This window comes from Cydia splendana, chromosome Z, assembly GCF_910591565.1.
Source record: "Cydia splendana chromosome Z, ilCydSple1.2, whole genome shotgun sequence".
In the NCBI taxonomy this organism is placed as follows: Eukaryota; Metazoa; Arthropoda; class Insecta; order Lepidoptera; family Tortricidae; genus Cydia; species Cydia splendana.
Window position 1 is genome coordinate 27617020 of NC_085987.1, and position 23874 is coordinate 27640893.

At 36.0% G+C, this 23874-nt stretch overlaps 2 protein-coding genes across 2 annotated transcripts in view; one reads left to right on the top strand and one right to left on the bottom strand.

Annotated features, from left to right (window-relative positions):
• LOC134804698 (chondroitin sulfate proteoglycan 4) overlaps positions 1–6705 on the top strand; it is a 31526-nt gene extending 24821 nt beyond the window's left edge. The window contains exon 24 of the mRNA XM_063777839.1: positions 454–6705. The gene's annotated coding sequence lies outside the window, so the exon portion shown is untranslated. The remainder of the gene's footprint in view (positions 1–453) is intronic.
• Positions 6706–7062: 357 nt separating this feature from the next.
• Positions 7063–22375, bottom strand: LOC134804847 (retinaldehyde-binding protein 1-like). The gene is made up of 7 exons (XM_063778128.1): positions 22244–22375; positions 12523–12718; positions 10936–11095; positions 10345–10406; positions 8341–8534; positions 7727–7931; positions 7063–7625 (listed from the first exon to the last, which is right to left on the bottom strand). The coding sequence occupies exons 2-7, from the start codon at positions 12704–12706 to the stop codon at positions 7417–7419; spliced, it is 1014 nt and encodes a 337-aa protein (XP_063634198.1). The 5' UTR covers positions 12707–12718; positions 22244–22375; the 3' UTR covers positions 7063–7416.
• Between the last annotated feature and the right edge of the window lie 1499 nt (positions 22376–23874).

Consider the following 23874-nt stretch of genomic DNA (forward strand, 5'->3'; position numbering starts at 1 on the left):
GGGTGGTATTCCATCTATCCAATTTCTTTGACCAATGTGTATTGCGTCTCACATTTTGCTTTAATGAGAGAGTGAGACGCACTGAGATTGGACAAAGAAATTGAAAGGTGGAATACCACCCTTAGTGCTTCCGATCGCATCATAAAGAAGTCTGGAATTTGCTCTACAACCAAACAAAATGTGGCCTCGGTTGAAGCTCCCACATATCTCATTTATCACATTAAGGAAATGAAACTATTCCAACACCAAAACAATTAGATTTTTGTATGCTAGGTTAATTAAGGCAGGTACCGCAAAAGCTCATTCGTCGAATTGGTCTGGACTGGACTCTGACTCACTATTTTCAGTTTGAAAGTAGCACGCCTGAATAACTAGGGTTAAGCCTCCACTTTCCTAATTTATATAAGCGAATTAAATTATGCTTCTATATCTCAATTGTGTTATGCGTTACAGTAATCCTCACCACGCACGAAGAAGGTTGCGTGACGTTGAACCGGCGGCTGCAGCAGCGGCGCTACGTCGATCTAGTTCCTACGCCTTTTCTGCTAAGCAACTACGGAGTTACGAAGAAGCACGAAAACTGTGAGGTAACACTCTGAGCCGTCTGAGCCCTATAGTTTAAAGTTTAAACCAAAAACTATTGAATAAAAAATACTTTAATAATCATGTTCCTAGGAATTCTACATTCATAACAATAAGCAATTTAACCGATTAAAATATGTTTACGGGCATCTGTTGCGCCACGGAGACGGTCGCAGTTGAAAATGGGTGTGGCCTAAGTGTAATGTAAGTTAGCGTTTCGCTGTTTTTTACTATTGTGGTGCCAAATTGTTTAATTATAGTGTGAAAGATTAAGGTTGTTAAGCTCATTTCTGTGCGGGTCGGCGTATGAATGTATAGTTTAAATAATATGAAGGGTAATCGACGGCTCCAGGCAGCTATAGAGAGCCGCTAACTTTCTGAGAGGGCAGTTGGCAATCAATGCTGTTATACACTATTAGTAACAATACACTACTAATGAATAACTTTTCGTTTGCGATTATTAACATAAAAGTGCCTGTAATTTTTATTTTAATAGGAAAGACGAATACAAAACTAATAAGTAAAGTGATCTTTTTTATCCTTGTAATGTTTAAAGACAGACCTAGTTTGAGGCTCGTGTTACATAAATGAAGTAAGTAGGTACGGTTTTGATTTTATTATTCGAGTTGTATGTTCTAAAGTACACAATAAATGTAGAATCTAGATTTGATTTTTGGTCAAATACCAAGACTGAGCACTGTAGGTGAATATTAGAAGAACAGATTTGGTGACACACCCTTATCCATAAGAATATTTCATAAATAGTAGAATAGGTATCTTAACAAAACAATCGAACTTTTCGCATTAGAATTTTACTCAAACAATTGTTAGTAGGAAAATAACAGCAATAAATTAACACACTTTATTGGTGATTAGGCCAATTCGAACGTACACTGAAATCTAACTGATGTCATTCTGTTATCTTGCATTTCGCTCATACTTGTCCATACATGTATTGGCGCGGGCCAGACGCACGATAACTAAATAACATGATTCAAATACATATTATTCCGATGGCAGTGTATTGTACGTTCGAATTGGCACGTAAGTTACAAATTTACAATGAAGACAATGAACTTTTTGTTTAGAAAAAAAACTTATTGTGGCTTCGACTCTTGCACGAATGATACCGTCCTTATCTTTATCGTCATATCTGGGAGGGAATCGATATTTGCTGGAGATGGATTGTTCGATACCTATTATATGTACGTTTTATCTTTTACGCTATTTGTACGAAATTATTATGATTTATGTCTAAATTATAGAAAAAAATTAGTGATTTTGATGGCTCTAAAATACGAAAATTATTCGGCTGAAGGGAAACAAATACCGGGGTATGTTTTTGACGTATATCTATCCGCGTATTCGCTCGAATGTTTATAACTATTGGGTGGAACTTTATCATGTATTTTTAATCATCATCATCATCATCATCATCTCAGCCATAAGACGTCCACTGCTGAACATAGGCCTCCCCCTTAATTAATTAATGTATTTTTAATCATTAGAACCTATTTATGGTTATCAGCATCGGGTATTTTGAGTTTTCTGTACTTATAATTTGTTCTTATATAAAACTGTCGTCGAGATCATATGTCCATTGACCATTAATGTACCTATCTATGATTAAACTGCATTGAAAGGACTGAATTTTTCCTGCACAAGCACAGGCTCTTTGTCGTTGCTAAATTTGCACATCTAATGAAACATTAGCCTGAGACAAACTATTAATGTAAAGCGACACTTAATACATTTGTTGTGCCAAGGTCTGTGAACAGAGTACTCGATAGAGATGCCACGAATATTCGGCAACTATTCGGTATTCGGCCTATTCGGCCACTTTGCCGAATATTCGGTATTCGCCCGAATGTTGCCTACTATTCGGCCGAATACCGAATATCTGTCCCACCTACCTAAAAAGAAAAATACCTACACAAAAAACAAAATTACCAAAAACTAGGTATATTTCATATTTAAAATGTATTCTTGGAAAGTAGTTGAATACAAAGGCGCGTTTTTGAGCAATTGTTGATTACAAAATATTTTATTTTTATCATGGGTCTGATTTGATTGACTCTAACTGCATTCATTAATTCTGTTCAACATATAAATAAAAATATATCTTAGCAATCGTTATGCTTTGTTGGCGAATAGTTTTCATAATAATTGAGGCTCAAAATGTTCGCATGTAATGCCGAATATTCGGTATTCGGCCAAGAGAGGGGCCGAATATTAGGTATTCGGTATTCGGCCAAATTCACTTTTCGGGGCATCTCTAGTACTCGACGGTGTATACATATATGTAACGCGTGTGAGTAAATAATTTTATTTACTTCACGGTATTTTGTTAAGTGCTTACCCTAATCACGCCAAGGACAGTGCCAAAGTTCTACTAAGGACACCTTTATACACAAGTTATAAGTTTTATTGATTAGTATATTTTAGTAACTATATAGTTTAAGTTAATTACTATTAAAACTAATATTACGTATTAATTTAATAATTTAAGTCACATTATATATAATGATGTTGAAGTAATATGGAAGTTAACTGTAGCAAATATATTTCATCTACTTATTTAGCAAATGGTATCAGTTTGTGAGCTGTTAAAAAGTTCTTCGTATTAATATTCGTTATTTGGAGCTTTTCCTGTCTCTGTTTAGTCTGTAAATAAAATTTTGTAAATTCAACTTGGCCTAAATTATGTCGGTGCCAACAAGCTAATTTCATGATGGACATAGAAACTGGCCATACCTTTTAAGAGTTTGGGCTCGTTAGAGTCGTCTCGAGAAATCGTTGATGACTGCACAACAAAACTTGACTTGACAAAAACTCCTTTTTTTTCAATCTCGAAGCACTTTTTAACATTTCTGGAACGTAGTCACGTGTCAATTATTGACATTTTTGTTAAACGAATTTATGAACATACGATGCGTAACGAGCGTGGGTAACAAAATGATAGCCATGAACTTTAATAGTATTTTATACAATCGTGATATAATAGAGAGCTTTTCAGTCGAGTACTGTGTTTAGGCAACGTAGCTCGCTGAGTTGCCTAAGTAAGGTATGAGATTGAAAAGCTTGATTATATCACTATTGTATACAATACTTTTTCTATGAGTTAACTAAAATAACTAAAATAAGTACTCAATAATACCACACTTTCTACTTCTACTAACTGACTTATTTTACTCAAGTTAACTGAAATATTAGTAAAACAGTTAATATGAAAAACTACTACGTACATTTTTTAAGGTGCATTGGGGTAATTACGGAAAAAAATCTAAAATATATAATATAGTAATCACCAAAATTAACCCAATGCAATACTTAGTTCTACTACTGAATAATGAATAATGCAACACTCAATCTAATCACGTTTCCTGAGTAGCGGGCAACGTATTTTCATCGCTGTCACTCATTTTCATTTAGTATTTTTCACAGTTTCACTCACAAAACAAAAACTTGAACACTTTTACAAGTTTTCAAATTTCAATGCAGAGAAAATCTCGTGGGCGTCCATTGTGAAAAAATGTTTGTGTTAGCCAACCAATCACAAAGCAGAGGCGACGCAGCAGCGTGTTTAAGTAGACGAAAGTATGACAGATGCCGCGACGGTATTAGTTCCGAAACGCCATCGTTGGCTAATTTGTATTGAGTCGAGTCTCCTTAAACAAGCAATATTTTATCAATATGTATGAAGTTCTAATTTCAATTTTTTTATAATTGACTATACCGTATCGATACAAATATTATAGTTGAGTCGGAAGTGCCATAGACTACCCAACGTTAAAAAGAGAAAGGTTATAGAGTTGTATATGAAGTTGTAATACACAGATTATAGTCGACGAGTAGAAAAAGTATTTTACAGTACATACGGTCCTATTTTCCCGCACTAGTGCGTAAAATAGCACTTTTCGTGCGTATGTCAAAAGTTTAAAGGGCCATATGTACTGTAAAATGTTGTACGATACACGTGCGAATAGGTAATTCACAACTCGTATCGATTTAAAACACTCACTTCCTCTTTTCCGTACTTGTATCGTAAATAACTATTCCAAACTCGAAGGCCAGGGTGGTACATAAAAAAAAATATAGGGTTGTTAAAATGCAAATTAGAAACGCATTTTTTACGATTCTCGATGAAGTCTGCAAAGGACATATATATAATCGATTTTATAGGTGATGATCATTGATTTATATTTTTAACAGACTTCAAAAATGAGGAGGTTCTCAATTCGTCGGAATCTTTTTTTATGTATGTTCCCCGATTACTCCAAGACGCCTTAACCGATTTGGAAAATTGTTTTTGTTAAAAAAGGATTGGTCTTAAACGTCAGTGGCGTGCGTATTACGTATTCTAAGCCCGGTAGATTTATATACATGGTGTCCCGGAATAAGTGCACGACATTTGACATTTTAATGTATCTACAAAATAAATGAAAAACCGAGTCGGGCTCGCCCACCGAGGATTCCGTACAAATTTAACTTATTGTTTTCTACAAAATTATATTTTTCAGATTTTTCCCTCTACAGTCGAGGACTTTTTTGCGGCATTTACGGTCGTATCTTTTTTTTTACGTCAACTTAGAAGTTTGATTTTTTTACAGTTACAAGGGGCTGTAGACCTGAGTAGGTACATGGTTTTAATTTTAACTCGATACCTTTACACGTTCCCGGAATAAAGGGTCTTGACAGACAGACGGACGAATATGTGTCGGCCTGACGACTTTGTGTCATGCTATAAGGGTTTCGTTTTTCCTTTTGAGCTACGCGGAACCCTAAAAACGAACACGATTTTTGGAAGTACTCCTTTTTCGTAATCTATGTCCGCAGAAGTAAACACAATTTTTCGTCTCATAAGGAAGCTGCTGCCACCAGATCAATTTGCATTGCAACCAATTTGCTCTATAATTTCAAACAATATGTCGAGTGAATTTAAATTCTATAGTACTTAATCCTCATAAAGATAAGTTAGTGTGTGATTGTGCCTTGTTGTCCGGGACACCGCGTACGAAATAGGTAGTATCAAGTAAGACAGTAGGTATAGAAAAAAAAACATTTGTGCCAAATGATAGCCTCAGTCCTCGGCAACATTAGACCTCTAGAAAAAGTAGGTACAGTATTTTCAGTAGGTATAATATATGTTGCAAAATGTATAGTTCTAAAAAATGCCCAAGTGCCAAATGCAAAGTTTCGGAATGTTAACTGTCCGCATTATTTATTGTGCTTTACGGCCGGTATATTTGAACTATCCCAGCAGTTTTAATACTGATTTTGTAGATTGTGTGGAACCAACTAATAAACCAAATCAAGAAAAAACCAAAACAGCAAAATTTCGAGAGTCCTGTGGCAACACGACTACAGTCGGAAGACGGCACTTTTAAAATTTGGTTTTGAGAATATGAACAGTCGGTGCCCTAACACAAATAAGTATCCACTTTTCTATACAGTTAAAGTATGGCGACGTGGATAGGTACTTAAGTTGGGGCACTACCTGTACACTTATTAAAGCCACTTGCACCTTCCCACTAACCCGAGGTTAACTGGTTAACCCCGGGTTAGTGGGATGGTGCAAGTGTCGCTTAGTCTCTTAAATTGTAGGTAAATTAGTGAAAATCACCAGGGAGCCTTCCCAAAGTGACAATCGAAATTTAAAATTGTAAAGAAATGATCACGTGACTTCGTTCGCATCTGTCTTCACGAATCTCCCCGATTGGTGTTGGTCGATATACAATGTCATGTTGCATGCATGTGTTGGTTTGTAATATTTACAGCTCTCGTTACAAGAACATAGTATTATTACAAATTATTAATGAAGTATGATACTTATAAAGCTCAAATTGTAAGTGAACCGATATTAGTATGTACTTTATAGCAAGGATTAGACTTTGCATGCAATTTACGTTCCATTGCCGACGACATGTAAACTGAATTCAAAAGTTTGATCAGATATCACAATGTACTTAATGAAAATTGCATGCAAGTTGTTGCTAGTCTAAACCTCGCTTATGAATGAATTCTGAAGTTGTAGATAGGTGCAGTTTTTACGGTCTATAATGTAGGCACATCTATTAATGTAATAGGTTTTATGACTAGATACGATTGTATAGATTTGCTTTTTTAATTAAAATTAACAACAAAGAATTAAGAATATATATAAGTATTATATTTTATTACTTGTTGAATTCTGCTGAAGATTTTTGTCAGTCGTTTTAAATATCGGTGTGGCCTGCAGTGTTTAGTAATAGTGATAGCAAGTTAGTGAAAGTAAATCGATTTAATAAAAATTACCTCCAGGATTCTGATAAGTTTTTAAAAGAAGACAGTGGGTATCTATCTTTACCCATGTAAATAGTTGCATTTATGTTTGACCATTGTTATGCATAAAAGTGACGATGCGATAATCCGTATCTTGTATTGATTTATACCATATAGGTAGTTAACAGTTTTTTTTAATAAATAATAACAAAATAACTGGTAAAGTTTTTATTTTACATCTTGTAAGTAATTCTCACCATATTTTATCCTTCACATCCCACACATGTAAGGTAATTAAATTGTACAATACAATTAAACTAATGTATTCTAAAATAAACGTACCTAATAGGCAAAACTTAACAACTAATTAAATCAACTATTATGGTAATAATACTAATAATCAAAACACAGTAAAACTGCCCTTAACAATAAATTCAATAGTTTTCATAGAAAAAAAGCATGCTTACGAATTGTACTCATCAATAATTTCGTTATATACAAAACTAAACAATGAGATTGTTCAAGATTCACTAAGTTCAGTCTGAAGTAGGTATCAGTAAGGTAGGAGTGGTGTCAGTCGACCTCGAGTTTCCTGAAGTTGCCGGTGAGGCCGCGCATGGCGTCGCCGACGGCGTCCGCGCCGGCGCAGGTGCTGGCGCCGGCGCGCAGCGCGGAGATGGCGCCCTCGCGCGCCGCTTCGCTATAAAGCTCGAGCCGAACCGCCATTTTGTCGTTCATCAATAATGTGTTGCGTTGCTTTGCTAGCTCCTCCTTCCATAATTCTGCAAATGAAATAGCACTGTTTAGATTGTTGTTTAAATGTATGTTAATATTATAAATTCATTAACGAATTACGGTTTGTTCGTCGCTGTAATAAACTTACCTATCATCTGTTTCATAGGCATTTCTCCACCGTACTCCTGTGGTAGCAGCTTCTTATCGATTTCTACTTCTTCGGGTGATGTATACAACTTTACTCGTTTTCTTATTTTTTCAGATATTAATCCCATTCCAAAGTCCAATGCGAATTTGATTGTTGATTGTACATTGACTCCATAGATCTCTTTGTGTCGCATCGGGATAGTTCTCTGAAATTACATTTCTGTTTTAACTAGCCGTTTGACTTGTATTTAATAAGTACCTACAGTAAATTAATTTTACTAGCGCATTTATACATATACATATAGCATCCAAAGATACATTGATTGAATAAGATGTGTTAAATTGAGTCTAAAACACTTTCGTGCTTCGAATTTGATACCTAAATTAGATGGCGCTGTACGCCTCCATAAATGACGAGTCAACTCGGATTCTCAATACTCTATTATAATCAATAACTCATTGCTATATCGAAAGGATTCCAAAAATCATAATGATTTCATTATGAGTGATTTCACTAGCTTATAGATGCATTGCAGTAGCCAGTAGGCGTAGTATTTTATGACCCCAGAATATATTTAAGGATGGTATGATAGCAGGACATGTCGATGTCGTTACCTCTCCATTTTTGACAATTCGAACTGCTTCTTTGGGCGTGAAGAGGGTGAGGTGTGGGAAGCTGACGCCGCCGCCGTCCGCGTAGTGCACCAGCCCGCGCACCTGCACCTCTTCGTCCTCCATCAGGGTCTCGTAGCAGATCGCCATCACTCGACACATGTCCTGGTTTGTGTACTTATAAGGATCGAATACACCTACGAACACATCACCATATCAAGATTGGAAGAAATCATTATCGGTACGAACTATTCCATGTTTTAGTCAATATAATCCACTTGTGCTGCAATTTAATGGGTAGAATCTGTGCGGAAAGAGAAGAGTCGTGGAATGTACGGGGCCCAATACATTCCACGACTCTTCTCTTTCTGAACAGACTCTATTAATGGGGTGAAAAGCAGTGAGAGTAAATTAAGTCATTTAAATACATATTAATCTAAAGACAAATGGACGTAAAGCTATTATTTGCACCTATTTTGCATTACATTTTAAGGTGCAAGCGAAAAATGTTGTAGTCGTTTTCTTATGGAAACGACTACAAACCACAGGAAGCAATTAACCGGTTTCGAACGCTCGAAATAATAGTAACAAATGACAGTAACTGCCCGATTCGAAGTTTAAGATACGTCAGTTAATAGATCTATAAACGATATGGATTAGATGTGTCAGTGACAAATGTGACGTTTTTGTTTGAAGAGACGTCACATTTGACACTGACATATCTGATCCATATCGTTCCTAGATCTATTACCTAACTGACGTATCTTAAAGTTCGAATCGGGCCGCATGCTATAGATGTTTAGTTTAGATTTGTTTAAATACTTAATCTGCTCGTTATTTCGAGTGTCGAACCACGTCAATGTACAATATGTATCTAGACTCTGACCATGCTAACTTTGCACAAACTTGAGCAATAATGCATATATAAAGGATCCCTATAAGCTCCATGCTTGTCGTAGCACTTGGCATGTAATATAAGCGTGAACCGACTCTACATGAAGTGTGTAATTTATATACATATTATATTAATCGTTTTTTGTATCTTATCTTATACCTTTAAACGAGCAATTCTTGTATGTATATATATATATTTCGGGGATCTCGGAAACGGCTCTAACGATTTCGATGAAATTTGCTATATAGGGGTTTTCAGGGGCGGAAAATCGATCTAGCTAGGTCTTATCTCTGGGAAAACGCGCATTTTTGAGTTTTTATATGTTTTCCGAGCAAAGCTGAATGATTCTATTTCATATTGGGCTATATATTAGGTATAATATATATCTTTCATAACTGTATAGTCTGTATAACCTGTCCGGTCAATCGGTACGTAGCCGTGCCGATATAGGGTATCCTCTAGTAAAACTGCTTACGAATTCCATAAATACCAGAAGCAGATGTTGGTCCGGTAAGGTGTATGATTTGTTTAAATATGAAAAACGTAAAAACCTGTAAGGGTAGGTAGTATTTTATAAAGGCCTGTTACCTGTAACGCCTATTTGCTTATCCCTATTAACATCCACATTTGTTATAAACAGTGATCGTTAATTTTCCAGCAATTTTGGTGCAGCATTGTTGGTTAAAAGCATCTGTATGCCTTACTCTAGGTGGAATACATAATTAGGGTTAATGACAGTAATATTAACCTTAACCAATCTTCTCCCTAGAAAAAATTTTAAGAAAATCCTTTATTTTTACTATGCTGCACCAAAATTGCTGGAAAATTAACGATCACTGGTTATAAATACACGCAGACAGCTATTAGAGGTAACAAGCCTTTTATGAAATCCGACTCAGGCAGTTTCATAAAACTCCTGAACTGAACAATACATATACGAACACTTCATTACTTATGAATAAGTAATAATAAATAAACTATCTGCCACAGTAGGTACTTAAATATCGATATGATATAGTGAATACAAAAATAATTATTAATATTATGTGATGAAGATAAACTACGTGAATAACATAACTGGTGATATTAGGATAGTCTTAGGTAATATCTACCAGGCCTGTATATGATAACACGACGACCACTCTTATCTTTGAAAGGGCTCACAAATATGTACCTGAAACATAAAGACATTTTAAAATTGTTGATAAGGAATTGTTTTAAATAGTAAATTCTGGCACTTCTCAAGAAAAAAATGAATTCTCATGTTAAACACGAATAAAGGCTGGTCCAGACGGCAAAGAGTAGTATCCAGATCAGGCCGTGCGGACGCAAACGCCAATTTGGCTCGCCGAATTCAACCGCCGATGAGAGGCCGATTATGGCCGATACGAGTATTACCGATAAAATGGGTTGCGGACGCAAGAACACCAATTTGTGACGCTACTATTCGCGTATCGGGGCATTTTTTAAATTTAGATCGCTCATATCACCATAAATTTAAAATTTGTGAAAGTAGCCAAATTGGCGTTTGCATCCGCACCACCTGATTTGATCGGACAATTTAATCAGATTGGCGAAAAATTGTTCGCGTCTGGACAGGCCTTAAGGCGTCTGTTTATAGACGGCTTTGTAGTGCTTGTGTATTTATTCTCTTCCAGTCACCTGTCGATACAAAATCACAAGCTAAAAAAGTAAACTCATACCCCAAGTCTATAAGTTCCATCATGACGGGCAGCTTGTAGTCGAGCTGGTTGAAGGCAATACCCCAAGACTGACGCAGCAGAATGTACCGCTCGATGGCCTCCTGGGCCATAGGTACGCTGAACTTTTTCGTGCGTAGAAAGCGGAGAAGATAGTTTGCATCTAAAAATATCGAAACCAAATGAGTATGACATGTTAACTTGAGGTAATAAACAACTTACCTAACCTAAGTACACCCATTACTTACTTCATCACACTTGGTCGAAAAAGATCTTATTTCATGCAGGTGTACTGAAGGTAAAGGCCTATTATTGTTCCCAGTTATATATTGTAAAAATAAGTTTTAGGCCAAAATTTCATTTTTGGTACAAGATTTTATCGCTGACTGTACTTTTCTTACGACAGACAACTAATACTCATCGAGACAATTCTAAAAACCCCTAACACAATTAGGTTGCGCTGTTTCATCACTGAGTTCCTATGGCCACCTCCTGTCTCCATCATCAGATCAGCTCGATGGTACCTTAATATGCATTGTCATCCGATTTATACATGCATGCAAAATTTCAGCTCAATCGGAAACCGGGAAGTGGATCAAATTGAACTTGCAAGATTTGATTACAGACAGACAACGGTCAGGTGAAACTAAATAAAAGCTTGTAATAAATAAGTTTTTGGCAAAAATTTCATTTTTGGTACAAGCTTTTATCGCTGACTGTACTTTTTTTACGACAGACAACTAATACTCATCGAGACAATTCTAAAAACCCCTAACACAATTAGGTTGCGTTGTTTCATCACAGAGTTCCTATGGCCACCTCCTGTCTCCATCATCAGATCAGCTCGATGGTACCATAATATTGCATTGTCATCCGATTTATACATGCATGCAAAATTTCAGCTCAATCGGAAACCAGGAAGTGGATCAAATTTAACTTGCGAGATTTGATTACAGACCGACAGACAACGGTCAGGTGAAACTAAATAAAAGCTTGTAAAAGGCGGCGAACGTATCTAATATACACATATATTTTGACCCTAATCGCTGAGGAATAGGCGCAAGGTATTGCCGCGTAGGGTGTAATTTAGTAGGCAAAATGTTGAATTCATCAAATGATGAATGAAAAAATTAACGTATCGATAAAAGGACAAGCAATAATGAAGATTTACTTAAAAGCTATCGACTGAAGTAAGTTTCATATACATTTTCGTCCTAGTACTTCTAACATAAGGAAATAAAGACAGTGTTAGGCGATTATGGTTATTAACAACGGGTCATGACACTCATGATTTTTGCTATTTTATAATGTTTATTTTATAAATGAAAGTCCAGTTGAAATATGTACGCTTACCGGCGTAAGCCGGAGGATGTTTAAAACGAGTGTTTATTAAATATCAGTAGGTACATGCATCTTTTTAACCACAGTGAGTTGCCTATGCAAGGACGCCAATTCTGTCTTAGCGGCTAGTTATTATGGCAAGCTTGGAATTTAAGTACCAACTCAATCGTTAATTTATACATATTTTATTCTATGTACGCCACGCCCCGCCAATAAATGTGCAGGTCCTCGTTGCTATGTGGAACTTACCGAGCCGGATGGCCATGAACTTGGGATTCTGCTCGATCCAGCTCCGCAGCGAGGCGAGCGCTTGCGAGCGGGAGCTCTCGGTTTCCCGCAGCTGCTCCGCCGCGATGGCTTGCGTCTCGGCCGACAGCTTACACTGGTAGTCGTCGGCGGGTAACAAATAGCGTTTCGTCAGTCTCCGTGACATCTTGATGTTTTTCTGGAAAAGAAGAAAAAAATATATTACCTTGCATTTTTTTTATAGAGATAGATAGATAAAGGCACGTATTTAACCGGTCAACTAATTAATCGAATTTGGGTAGTTTAAAATAATAGATATGGGTACTAAAATTAATAGTTTGGCAACTAAAACGGAGCCTTAAAATATATCAATGTGAGTTGTATTTTAATGCCGTTACAGCTTTTGTTTATTTTTAGGCAGGTACCTAATATTTATTTGGCAACTGAATTATTATATTGGAGACTATTTATGAAGCACATTTTAAAAAGAAAACGGCTATCTATTAATTTAAAAATGAAGTTCTTTTAAAATATTTTGTTTTGTCACTACACGGTCAACCTAACACGCTCCTCCTCGCTTCGCTCGTCGTCGCACCTATCTTTTGACTCTGGCAGAACGTGGTAACTATTGAAATTAGTAATTAAAAATTTAAAGACCTAATGGTATAATGGTCATTAGGTGTTTCATGATTAGGAATTTCAACTATAAGTATATTATACGTAAATAAATTTGTGGTGTTTTGTGGATTAAGAAATTTGACAATTTAAAGTTTGTCAAATTAAATGTTTAAATTTAAATTATTTAAAAATGGAGTATTTAAAGCTTATGTTTATAGGTATCTTAGGTATTCTGATTATGTACAAAATATATAAACAACCAAATTTTATGATCGCTTTACAATATTAGTTGCCAACTTATTATTAGATGCCAACCTATCAATTCAAGTTCCCTATATTTTTTTGGGTGGCTTGATTTTGCTGCCAGTTTTTTAATAATATGATGCTTAAATTTGAGGCTAATATAAATCTATTGGTGCGAAAATATTAATGCACAGCCAAATTATATTATTATAAGCCCAGTGAAAGTTCCTGTTTCATATTTTAGTTGCCCGGTTAATAATAAGCCATAGATAAAATATTTTTTATTGGAATACCTCAGTAAAAAATACCACTTATTAAAGACGATTGATTAAAGATAGAGGCAGACAACAGGCGTTCTTATCGCTAAAGAGAGAATAAAAAATCAATAAATAAATGTCGTGTGGGTGGGATCTTGAATTTTTATAGTGACATTTTGATTCTCAAGGAGTGACACTACACAGAGTCAGACTAAATAAGTACCGAACTAGGTCAGTGAAGAGTACCTACTTTTATTAATAAAGTATAGATCGTAAATTCATAATCAATAAATTAATGCAATAACCTTAGCATAATATAAAATGTTACTGAGGACCAGACATGTCACACTACCTATTGTGAATACCTGAGTTATCGAAAAGTTGCAACAAAAACATCAGTCATCCGTCGAGTTCCCGACGGCAACTGCGTTTCTCAACACGCCCGTCGGCGTAAGATAATATCATGGTACGCAACCGCATGTTAAGAAATCCGCAAATCTTTACTGTCGCTACGAATCTAGCAGTCACTCCAGCCTACCAAAACTACTTGTTTGAGTCTTGAAACTTGAAAGACGCCAAGACAAGAATTATTATACTTAAATGAAATTTAAACTGGTTTATCAAAATGTCGGCACCTAAGCAAGTTTATGAAGTACGGCCCGCTCGTCCCTTAGGCGAGCGATATCCGAGTAGCCAAGCTGCTCTCCCACTCGTGTCGTCTCGCCTGACGTTGAGTAACAAGATACTGGGTCGAGTAGCTTTTGCAACGTTATAATTTTTTTATGTTATGTAAGTTTTAACATTGGGACCTCGCGCTATTTTACGAAATACGTTTTACAGTTGATTACAGTGTAACGGCTATTGTTCGAGTACCTATATTCGCGCTTGATTGATAGTTTTAACCGACTTCAATTTCATAGAAGGAGGAGGTTCTGTATTCGGTTGTGACTATCTTTTTTTTTTAATTCTATATGTACGTTCACCGATTACTCCGACATCCGTAGTCCGATTAGAGTAATTCTTTTTTTGTTTGGAAGAGGTTACCTCCAAGGTGTTTCCGTATTATTTTTGGTTCTGGTCTGATGATGGAATACTCCTCAATTTTTAAAGGCACGTGTAAAGTGATTTCGGTGTTTTCTAAAGTAACTCGAGCATTTGCTTCCGAAAACCACCAATTTTAATTTTGGATGCAGTGCAACTGTAGCCTTACCATGAGTTTGTCACTACCCCCGATCAGTAGCTTTACCACGAGTTTGACATTGACATATTCGCTAACGTCTTCGTAACTTACTTTTTATGCATCTCGCTCGCACTAATATGTTAGTACGAGCGAGATGCATAGAAAGTAAGTTACACACACGCTAGCGAATATATCAATGTCAAACTCGTGGTAAGCTGGTAAGGCTACTGATCGGGGGTTAAGGTTAGGAGTTAAGGGGTCAGGGATTAAGACGAAACAGGAGCTGAGTTTTAAATATTTTAGGTAAATATACCCGTCTCGCTAACGGAAGCGGCACCTAAAAGTAGTGCGATAAGGACAAGGCGAAAAATCCTGCGTAAAAATCTCAAAAATCGAGGTTTCATACTCCTCTGTTTCCTCCTCCAAAACTTAACCAATCGTAACCAAATTTGGAAATCTAAATGATTATGAAATTATCTGTGTCGGACCGTTTTGCTTTTTTGGCTAATTGATATCAGTTTTGAATGCCACGCCTCTCATTGCGGCATAGTCAATTAGTCCTTTTTGGCCATTTTTGATGGGCTCTAGCGCCTTAAAAAACAAAAATATCAAAAAAAGCAAAACGGTCCGACACAGATATTGACAATATTAATCTGTGTTGAAAAAATCATTGCTCTAGCTTCAAAAACCACGGGGGAAAACGAGGAGTACGTTTGTATGGAGAAATGACCACTCCCGTTGGCTCTTAAGGGGTCGGGGAATGGTGGTTGAAGGGTTGCTGGTTCAGGGTCGAGGGGTTCCTGGATCAGAGGTTGATGCGCTGTGAGGTTGAGTGATCGGGGGGTTGAGGGATTGGGTCAGTGGCGGGGCGGAGGATGGATTTAGTGTAGTGACAGGAATTATAATTTCCCAGACGGACTAGAGAAAATTCCTGATTACATATTTAATTATTTATTAAAGTAATAGCTACACGAATTTAGTGTTAAACATGATCTTGTTTTTCACTCATGCGACGCGCTCTTAACAATGCGTTAAAACTAAAAATGGAAAAATAAAAACATTATACAAAAAAAAGAAAACCGACTACAAAAAGGATGAAATAAAATATTATCCTTTTTTAAGTCTATGCGTTACCAACTGATATGTTTGAAGTCGGCGCCAAGCCAAGTAGTAACAATACCAGTCAAAAATAATCAGCTTTATGGCTATAAATCCCATTAGAACTGTACTATAACTATTATAAATGTGTACCTAAGTAATTCTGTCTGCCTCTTTGTCGCCTTTTCATGGCTAAACAACTGAACCGCTTTAGGTGAAATTTGGCAAGAAGGTAACATCCTTGAATTGTTGTAGGTATATTTTGAAATGTAGTCCTCTGGATAAGGAACCGGAAATAACTCAGTCCCAATCCCACACTTGCGTGCTATAGACTGTTCGAGCATTAGTAAGAAATGCTTTTTTAAAAATACGACGGCAAAAAAATGCATTGGATTTACACTAATGTGCCGACAAACATGGTACGGACTGCGCCAAGAAGGATTGATCGTGTGTTCTGAGGTGTGTACTTTGGTACAGTCGTTGTCAATGATAAGTTTACACTTTTGCACCTTACTCCTTTCCGCTGGATGCGAGTGGCGCAAGACCTGTCATTGTGGCACTATTTGGGGGAGGCCTATCTCCAGCAGTGGATGTCCTCTGGCTGATATGATGATGATGATGATGATGACCTTACTCCTTTGTAATAAGGCGAAAAGTGTAAACATATTTTTAACGTCGACTGTACCTACAGAAAGTACGTTCATTGTCGTCGTGTAAGGCAATCCAACGTAGGTACATCCTTATCGAAACGCACCAAAAAATCATGGTATGCTTCTAAATTTGACTTGGCACCGACTTCAAACATATCAGTTGATAACGCATAGACTTAAAAATAAAAACCGGGCAAGTGCGAATCGGACTCGCGCACGAAGGGTTCCGTACCATAATGCAAAAAAAAGCAAAAAAAAAACGGTCACCCATCCAAGTATTGACCCCGCCCGACGTTGCTTAACTTCGGTCAAAAATCACGTTTGTTGTATGGGAACCCCACTTAAATCTTTATTTTATTCTGTTTTTAGTATTTGTTGTTATAGCGGCAACAGAAATACATCATCTGTGAAAATTTCAACTTTCTAGCTATCACGGTTCGTGAGATACAGCCTGGTGACAGACGGACGGACGGACGGACAGCGGAGTCTTAGTAATAGGGTCCCGTTTTACCCTTTGGGTACGGAACCCTAAAAAGGATAATATTTTATTTCATCCTTTTTGAAGTCGGTTTTCTTTTTTTTGTAAAATGTTTTTATGTTGTTCTATATTAGGAAATAATGGAGGGATCTTATGTAACAGTTTCCAGATGATATGTACATATAGCCTACTCGAGAAACTGAAAACGGTGAAAAATAGAGATACTACTCCTAAAAATACGTGTGATACCTCATTAAATTCGTCATGATGCCTAGAAAAATGTATTCGAAGCGTGTATTAGCACACACAAAATATCAAAAGTTATAAACAAAAAAGGGGGAAAAGAGTAGATATTTTTTATTTCCCCAATATCTCAAGAAGTATTATTATTTAAAAAACCAAAATTAATATTATAAAAGAGGAGGATATTTTGAATAAAACATTCCATACTTGCAGAACTGTATCTCCATTATTCATACATTATATTCAACGCTGAACACAGCCCCGTTAGAACGCCTCATTTTCGCGCGCGTCGTGGCAAAGCGATTACGTAACATTAAATATAATTTTAAAGATATTAAATATTAATTGAAAAGAAAAAAATGTTGTATCAAAATTGATTGATGATCCAATGATCGGTGATCACGTGGTGCTTTCCATAGAAAACGAAGAGCCTGAAGCTCCGACTCGGCCCCGGCCCTGTTTTTAGGTTTCCGTACCCAAAGGGTAAAACGGGACCCTATTACTAAGACTCCGCTGTCCGTCCGTCCGTCCGTCTGTCACCAGGCTGTATCTCACGATAACCATGATAGCTAGACAGTCGAAATTTTCACAGATGATGTATTTCTGTTGCCGCTATAACAACAAATATTAAAAACAGAATAAAATAAAGATTTAAGTGGGGCTCCCATACAACAAACGTGATTTTTGACCGAAGTTAAGCAACGTCGGGCGGGGTCAGCACTTGGATGGGTGACCGTTTTTATAGATAATGGTACGGAACCCTTCGTGTGCGAGTCCGACTCGCACTTGGCCGGTTTTTGTTATTTGCGGCACTGTTTTGACATCTGACTTAGTGTTTTAAGTGTTAGCAGTGTTCCTTACTTGTTCAGCCAGGCTGTCGCCTCCATGATCAGTAAATAATTATTAAACATCAATTTGAAAATAGACTCTGAATTAGGGCCAATGTAATTTTGCAACAAGTGTACTACTTGTAGAAATTTATCTTAAAGTTATTTTTTCAACAAGTCAGGCAATTGTTAATTAAGAAAATTTTCTCGAAGTCCTTTCTTTATTGAAAACGAAAAAAAATTGTATAAATAACTATCGTAAAATTTTGTCGCTTTCTAGAGCCCTTCTCATATACATGCTTAATAAGATCACGTTATAAAAGTTTTGAAAAAATTAATAGTTTAATAACTACATATATACATATGTACATATGTGGCTCTATTTGTATAAATGTTATGGGTGATTATTCCTACATCGAAATAAAATTGTGGACGATTTTTGGTGTTAAGAAATAAAGTAGGTAACAAATTTATTGGAAACTAACGGAATTGAGTAATTTTGAAGTCTGTTCAAACTACTCATTTACTATTGAGTGCTCTACTATCTCTCCGTAATCCTGTGAAATATTATACCTATATTGTTTCCGTACTCGTACCTCTATTATAAATGAAAAATCAAAAGATGTACAATTGTAATTGCGCAAATTTCCCGTGTCGATGTTGGTACTGCCTATGTTTTACGAACATGCTTAAATAATATGCGTTCACAGGAAACAACGACCATGAAGACTTGTACAAATATGTTTAAACAAGAAAGGTCATCCTAATAAAGTAATACTTAAATAGTAATACTTAAATACTTAGGCACTTTGACATTTTAGTAACGTCCCCAATTTCCGGATACACAAGTACCAAAAGTAAGTACTTAGTTTCGCGACAATAGAATGTTTGTTTTGTATTACTGATCTTGATAAAGGTTAGGGTGCTCAGATAGTACTGTCTTTCAAGTGAAATCAAACACCCACCTACCGGTAGGTATTTATAAAGTTTAATGCGAAAATACCTAGACGTGAAAATTTGTTGTGTGCTATTATTTTAGGCCACACGCCTTCGATTCTCCTGGTCACAAATTGGCCCGTTGTTCGTAGTCGGATGTTAATATATAAATTACGTACGAAATTAATGAAGTACGTATCTGGTTGTTAACGAACTTTAACGGTTCTGCATAATTGCATATTGTCTTGCAAAAGGGATGTTGTCAAATTTTGAATTTTGTGACATACTTAATGAGTAGTTGTGAAATATTAATGCAGCATAGTAAAAATTAAGGATTTTCTTCAATTTTTTTCTGGGGAGAGGATTGGTTAAGGTTAATATTACTGTTATTAACCCTAATTATCTATTCCATCTAGAGTACGGCACACAGATGCTTTTAACCAACAATGCTGCACCAAAATTGCTGGAAAATTAACGATCACTGATTGTTATCATGTTATTATTGATATTTGGTACATGATTGAAACAACGGAATAAAATATAACAATATTCGACATGACATTGAATTGTCACAGTTTTCAATTGTTCGGCTGATTTAATTATAAAAACCGTTTACAATAGCGACTGATATACAGTGTGTAAATCCAATACGAGTTTTGAGTTACGTTTAATAATGACCCCATAATTCATTTTTAAAATTTTACCGATTAGCAATGCACTGAAAACATTACGAGACATAACATGCCATGACATCGTAATATAGGAAAGTTAACGAAATTTATGGCATCTTCAAAATTCGAAAAAGACATGAATAATCCAAGATAAACCCACGTGCTCCCTTGTTAATCATTTAAATGCCAAGTATTAGATGAGTAGATGCCTATCTACAGTGTGTAATTTCAATAGTGGTTAGCATAATTTATGACCTAAGAAGTATATTGAGATTAATTTTGCTTAGAATTACATTGAAAATATTTACCATACAAAATAATTCGGCCCGCAATGTAAAGTAACATAAAAGTTAGGTGATACCAGCTTTTCAAAGTAACTGTGAACGCTATTTGGCAGTTACTATAAAAATCTCGTATCTCGTAATGTCATGTAAAGTTATGTCTCGTAATGTATGCAGTAGGTACATTGCTGCTTGATAAATCGTCGGGTGATAAGCAAAAGTCACTAACTAACACCATTGAAATTATTGGACAATAAACCGTGTTACAAGTGTAATAAATGCATTGTTACTTTAATTGTTTGATAGTACTTAGTGACTTTTGCTTGTTACCCGACGAAATATTCCCCACTGTCCTGTAGGATCCATCGTCTCGTGGATTTAATAGCACGCTAAATTTCAGTGTGATCCACTATTAGTCTAGGTAGGTGGATCCTGTGATACTTGCATCTTTGAATATGCTCCACCAGTGGATCGAACAATTTAAACATTTCCTTCACAACTTAACTAGACACGGGCTCCTATTTCTGGGCGGTTTGCCCTTCGGGCATCTGAAGCTACCTAACGAACCTAACCTATGCGGGGCTCCGTCTAGTTAAGTTGTGAAGGAAATGTGTTTGGAAAAGAAACACTTACTGCGGTTAATTGTGTTCTTTCTACTGGTGGAGCATAGGTATTAAGAGATGCAAGTATCACAGCATCCACACATACCAAGGTTGGATCACAGTGAACTTTAGCATGCTGTTAAATCCACTGGTGGATGAGATGGTGGATCCTACAAGACAGAGGGAAATTTTCGAAAGTTAAATAGTGTCAACATATTTTAAATAATGTTACCTACTACTCGCATCCAGCGAAGAATGGGGACGGTCACTGCGTTTTGACTTTTACCTTTGAGCTTTTCTAATATGTAGTACGTACTGATAGGCAAAGTGGAGGTGCATACCGAAAAAATTTGTAAAACATTACGAATCAAATCCAAATAAACGTCATTAAATATTTGTCATTTCAAAATGGGTCTCTATTGTTTCCCATAAAGTTTTAAGTCATAATGTATTGTTTGTCCACATTTTCCTTAGTCATAATTTGGTTTATCTCAGAAACACGTAACTTTTCAGGATTGCCATAAAACAAACCTAACCTAACCTATCTATAGGATAACCATACAAAAATCCTGAAAAGTTAACGATTTCAGAATTATGACTAATGATAATCTGACAATCATTACATTATGACTTTCATTAATTATGTCAAACAAAGGGTGAATATTTTCAGAATATTTTCTTACTATTTTGCCACTCTTGTGGATTAAATGCAACTTTCTCATCAGTTTTGAAGGTATCTAGAGAACCTTTACCAGCTGGTGTGCTGAAAAGAAAACTATATTTTAGAGAGATATTTCACTTCATATATTATGAAGCTTTCATGAGTATTATATAAGGAGACAGATAATTAATTTAAAAAACTGACTTCAAAATGGATAAATTGAAATATTTATATGCGTTAGCAACTGACATGTTTGAAGTCGGTTCCAAGTTTCCAAGCCAAATCATAAAAGCGTCAACACACTGTCGGACTCGGAAAAAGTAAGAAAGCTGTCCATTATTATCCTACTAAGGGGTATGAATATTATTGACTGGTATGGTAATTATTTAGTTTGGCACCGACTTCAAATATGTCAGTTGCTAGCGTATATAAAAAAAGGAGAAAATCCTAACAACATAATTTTATCCTTCTTTATTGTATTGTAGTTCGGGCGATTTTCCGCAACTCGACGACTTGCGCCTATTTCATCCTTCTTTAATTTTGCCTATAGGTACCTTCGGTATGTAGTTCAGAATAATTGTGGTAAATATATTCCCTCTGCCTTATGGAGGGTTAAAGTTTTACTTTTAGTCATTTTAAGTGTATTTTAAGCTTCGTACATCTCTTCCGATTCAAATGTGATGATTTCCGATAAAAAGAGTAACGTCTAGAAAATTTTTATTTTAATTTATAAAATTATTCTATATAGATACCTATCAAACAACAAAAAATATTAAAAGGACGATCACGTTTGTTTATATGTATTTTTAAGATTGGAAGTACCTATAAAACTTACTTTTGTTAAAGTTTGGAAACTTATTATTATACACTATCGCAACGCACTTATTCGCACAGCGTGTATTTTTTGCGTTTTAAATAAATGTTTACATGGAACTTCACTACCTAATACAATATTCACTTTATGTACAGTCGTACTCACATGTGGGGTATTCCTTCAAGTGTGAGAGCTCGACAGGAGCGCGCGCTATCACCACTGCGCTCTGGCAGACACTGACTTGGAACCACAGTTCCACTGTATTTTGCTAAAGTTGCGTTATGGATTTGTGATGGTGATGATATTGTAGTGAATGTCACAGGGGTACGAAACATTTTTATTAACATTATTTGTTACATTTTTGTTAAGTCAGTATATATATTAAACATATCTTATACCTTTCAACGAGCAATTATTGTATATATATTTATATATTTCGGGGATCTCGGAAACGGCTCTACCGATTTCGATGAAATTTGCTGTAAGTGGGGGTTTTCGGGGCGAAAAATCGATCTAGCTAGGTCTTACCTCTGGGGAAACGTGCATTTTTGAGTTTTTATTATGTTTTCCGAGCAAAGCTTGATTTCCCAGATATTTATCCATTTAATAGTATATTTGCATTGCATTTAAAACTTTATCGAACGAGCGAGCGAAGCGAACGAAGTTCTTACATTCGACTTGGGACACGCGGCTGTCTAGGGGCACGTCCCGGCATTTCGATGTTTTTAAGCTGAACTATCAGAGGATAGTTGATACTCAAGAACTTAAGTAAATTTGTTCTAATTTAGATGAAATTGGGTAAACGTGTAGTTGAGGGCATTATATTTTAGTCATTAAATTATGAGAAGGCTCGATCAAGGGGTTATTGAGCTAGAAGAGCTTAGAAGGCTAAAAAGCTATTTGTGAGGGGTCTTGCTATTCTGGTCATCTTTTTGCAAGAAAGTATGGTCGAGTTTGGTATCAAATGAAAGTGCTCGGCTTGCACTTTTATAATATCATTTTTAAATTTACCATTTTGAAATAATTAGTAAGATAAAAATAAACATAATATAGGTATTTGACATTTGACAGGAAATATTTCGGCCACAGACAGATACAGTATCAGTTAAGGGCTCCACAGACCTTGTAATATATCCACGCGATTTTTGATCCCTTGCCGACGCCTATAGTGGGACATAAAATAGTAGAAATTAAATAAAATGGAACTCTAAAATTTCCATACTATAGTCGGTTAAACAAGTTTGTCAGTAGAAAAAGGCGCGGTATTCAAATTTTCTATGCGACGATAATCCTTCGCGCCTACATTTTTTAGCCGCTTTTTTTCTACTGACGGAAATGGCTTGACAGATAATAAATTGTTGCCATGTGTAAGCATTTTACGTCAAAAATGTGACAGCTACGTAGAAAGTGGCGCCCTCATTTATTAACCGACTTCCAAATCTCAAAAGGAGGAGATTCAATTGTGATTTTTTTTATGTTTGTTACTCCATATCTCCGTCATAACTGGACCGATTTGAAAATTATTTTTTTGATTGTATGAATATGCATACAGATTGGTCCCGTTTTTGTCAAAACCCAGTTCTGATGATGGGATCCATGAGGAATCGAGGGAACTCCTCAAATCTTAAAGGCATACGTATAGAGATTTGTGTATTTTCATCAGAAAATCAAGAATTTACATTAAAAAGTGCCGCATTTGATGAAGTGGAACTGCTGATGATGATCAGAAGAGAACTCTTCAATGACTACACGTTTGGCGATTTCGAATTTCGATTTTGACGGAGCTGGCCTTGGAG